Raw genomic sequence first — 1,711 nt, forward strand, 5'->3', positions numbered from 1 at the left:
AGGAGAAGCAGCTCATCAGCAGCGTCTGGGGCAAGGTCAACGTGGAGGAATGTGGGGCCGAGGCCCTGGCCAGGTACGTCCAGCTCCGGGAACCTGCAGAGAACCTCTCCGGTCACAGGGGGTTAATGTGTCCCTGTGCCTGCTTGTGTCTCTCCCCAGGCTGCTGATTGTCTACCCCTGGACCCAGAGGTTCTTTGACAACTTTGGGAACCTCTCCAGCCCCACGGCCATCATCGGCAACCCCAAGGTCCGTGCCCACGGCAAGAAGGTGCTCACCTCCTTCGGGGAGGCCATCAAGAACCTGGACAACCTCAAGGCAACCTACTCCAAGCTGTCGGAGCTGCACTGTGACAAACTGCACGTGGACCCCGAGAACTTCAGGGTGAGCCGTGCTTGGGGCTTGACCCTCTGTCTCTCCTTCCTCAGAGCATCCAGCACTTGGGGGCTTTCAAACAGGCATAAATAACTTATACTTTATTTACCAAACAGGAAGAGGTTGGCTGGGGTGGGCACGGGGGGAGTGGGGAAGGTTTGGCATTTGCTAATGCAGGGAAATACCAGGTTCCAGGCTGTGAGGACAAACCTGGGGACAAACATAGGGAGATGCTCTGAAAGCCTAGAGGCTTGTGCAGGCATGGCTTGAGAAAAGGAGAAGGATGTTGGGAGGCTGAGTGGGGCTGAGGGTGGAGAGCACGGAGGGAAGTCCCCCTGGCACCTCCTGGCCCCATGGACAGAGACTACTTTGTTGGGGATCATTTCATCTTCCCATTTCAAAGGCTGGCAGGCATGGGAGGAGAGGGAAAAGCAAGTGTGGGGTGGTTTGGGGCTGGACAGTGACGGGAAGAGATGGAGACTGGGATTGGAGAGAGAGGAGAGGTCTGAGTGGGGGACAGGGTCAGCAGAGGAGAGGGGAGAAGGAGTGGAGTGAAGCCAGAGGGCAGGGCACAGGCACCCTCGCTGAGGGTGAGGAGAGGGAGCAGATCAGGCTGGAAGGGACTGGGAGGGCTGGATGGGGCTGGTGGCCTCTGCTTCAGCCTCTGCCTAAGCCTGGCTTTGGGGATGTAGCAGGTGGACCTCACACTGACCCTCTGCTCCAGCAGGTGTGGGGTTTCACAGCAGAAAAGAAAAAAGATAAAATATCTGGAAATAAAATCCAGAGGCTGGAAAATGCTACTTCCCTGGGTTGCAGGACCCACGGGAGAGCAGGGTCCCTCCAGCCCCTGGTCCAGGGGTGCTGTGCAGGACCGAGGGGTGCCAGTACCCTGCTGACCTGGTTTCCCTCCTTCCCTCCCCTCCACAGCTCCTGGGTGACATCCTGATCATCGTCCTGGCCGCCCACTTCGGAAAGGACTTCGGCCCCTCCTGCCAGGCCACCTGGCAGAAGCTGGTCGGGGTGGTGGCCCACGCCCTGGCCCACAAGTACCACTAAACCCTCGGGACACGAGCAGCTGTGTCTGTACCGGGCAATAAACCCCACACCTTCTGGAATTCTCTGTGTTCAGTGTCTCTGTGGCTGCTGCAGGGTGGGAGGGAGGGAGGGGCAGGAAAGGGGGATGGGGGGCTCTGGGTGCTGGAGCAGCACGGTCTGGGGAGGCAGCCAGGCTGGGCAGAGGGAACCAGGCTGGGCAGAGGGGGCCAGGCTGGGCAGAGGGAGCTGGGCAGAGGGGGCCAGGCTGGGCAGAGGGAACCAGGCTGGGCCGAGGCAGCCCGG

The 1,711-nt window shown here is 60.3% G+C and overlaps 1 protein-coding gene across 2 annotated transcripts in view; it reads left to right on the forward strand.

Moving 5' to 3' along the window:
• The window catches only part of LOC108508596 (hemoglobin subunit rho-like), a 17,309-nt gene that overhangs the window by 1,414 nt on the left and 14,184 nt on the right, over positions 1-1,711 (forward strand). The window contains exons 2-3 of one of the 2 annotated variants that reach the window (XM_017837484.1): positions 160-382; positions 1,301-1,485. The exons of the other annotated variant lie outside the window; for it this stretch is intronic. Of the exons in view, the coding sequence (XP_017692973.1) occupies positions 160-382; positions 1,301-1,429 (352 nt within the window). The 3' untranslated portion in view covers positions 1,430-1,485. Of the gene's footprint in view, positions 1-159; positions 383-1,300; positions 1,486-1,711 lie in introns of those variants that run through there. 2 annotated transcript variants of the gene reach the window in all.

Source organism: Lepidothrix coronata, unplaced genomic scaffold (genome assembly GCF_001604755.1).
Source record: "Lepidothrix coronata isolate B3197 unplaced genomic scaffold, Lepidothrix_coronata-1.0 Scaffold305, whole genome shotgun sequence".
NCBI lineage: Eukaryota > Metazoa > Chordata > Aves > Passeriformes > Pipridae > Lepidothrix > Lepidothrix coronata.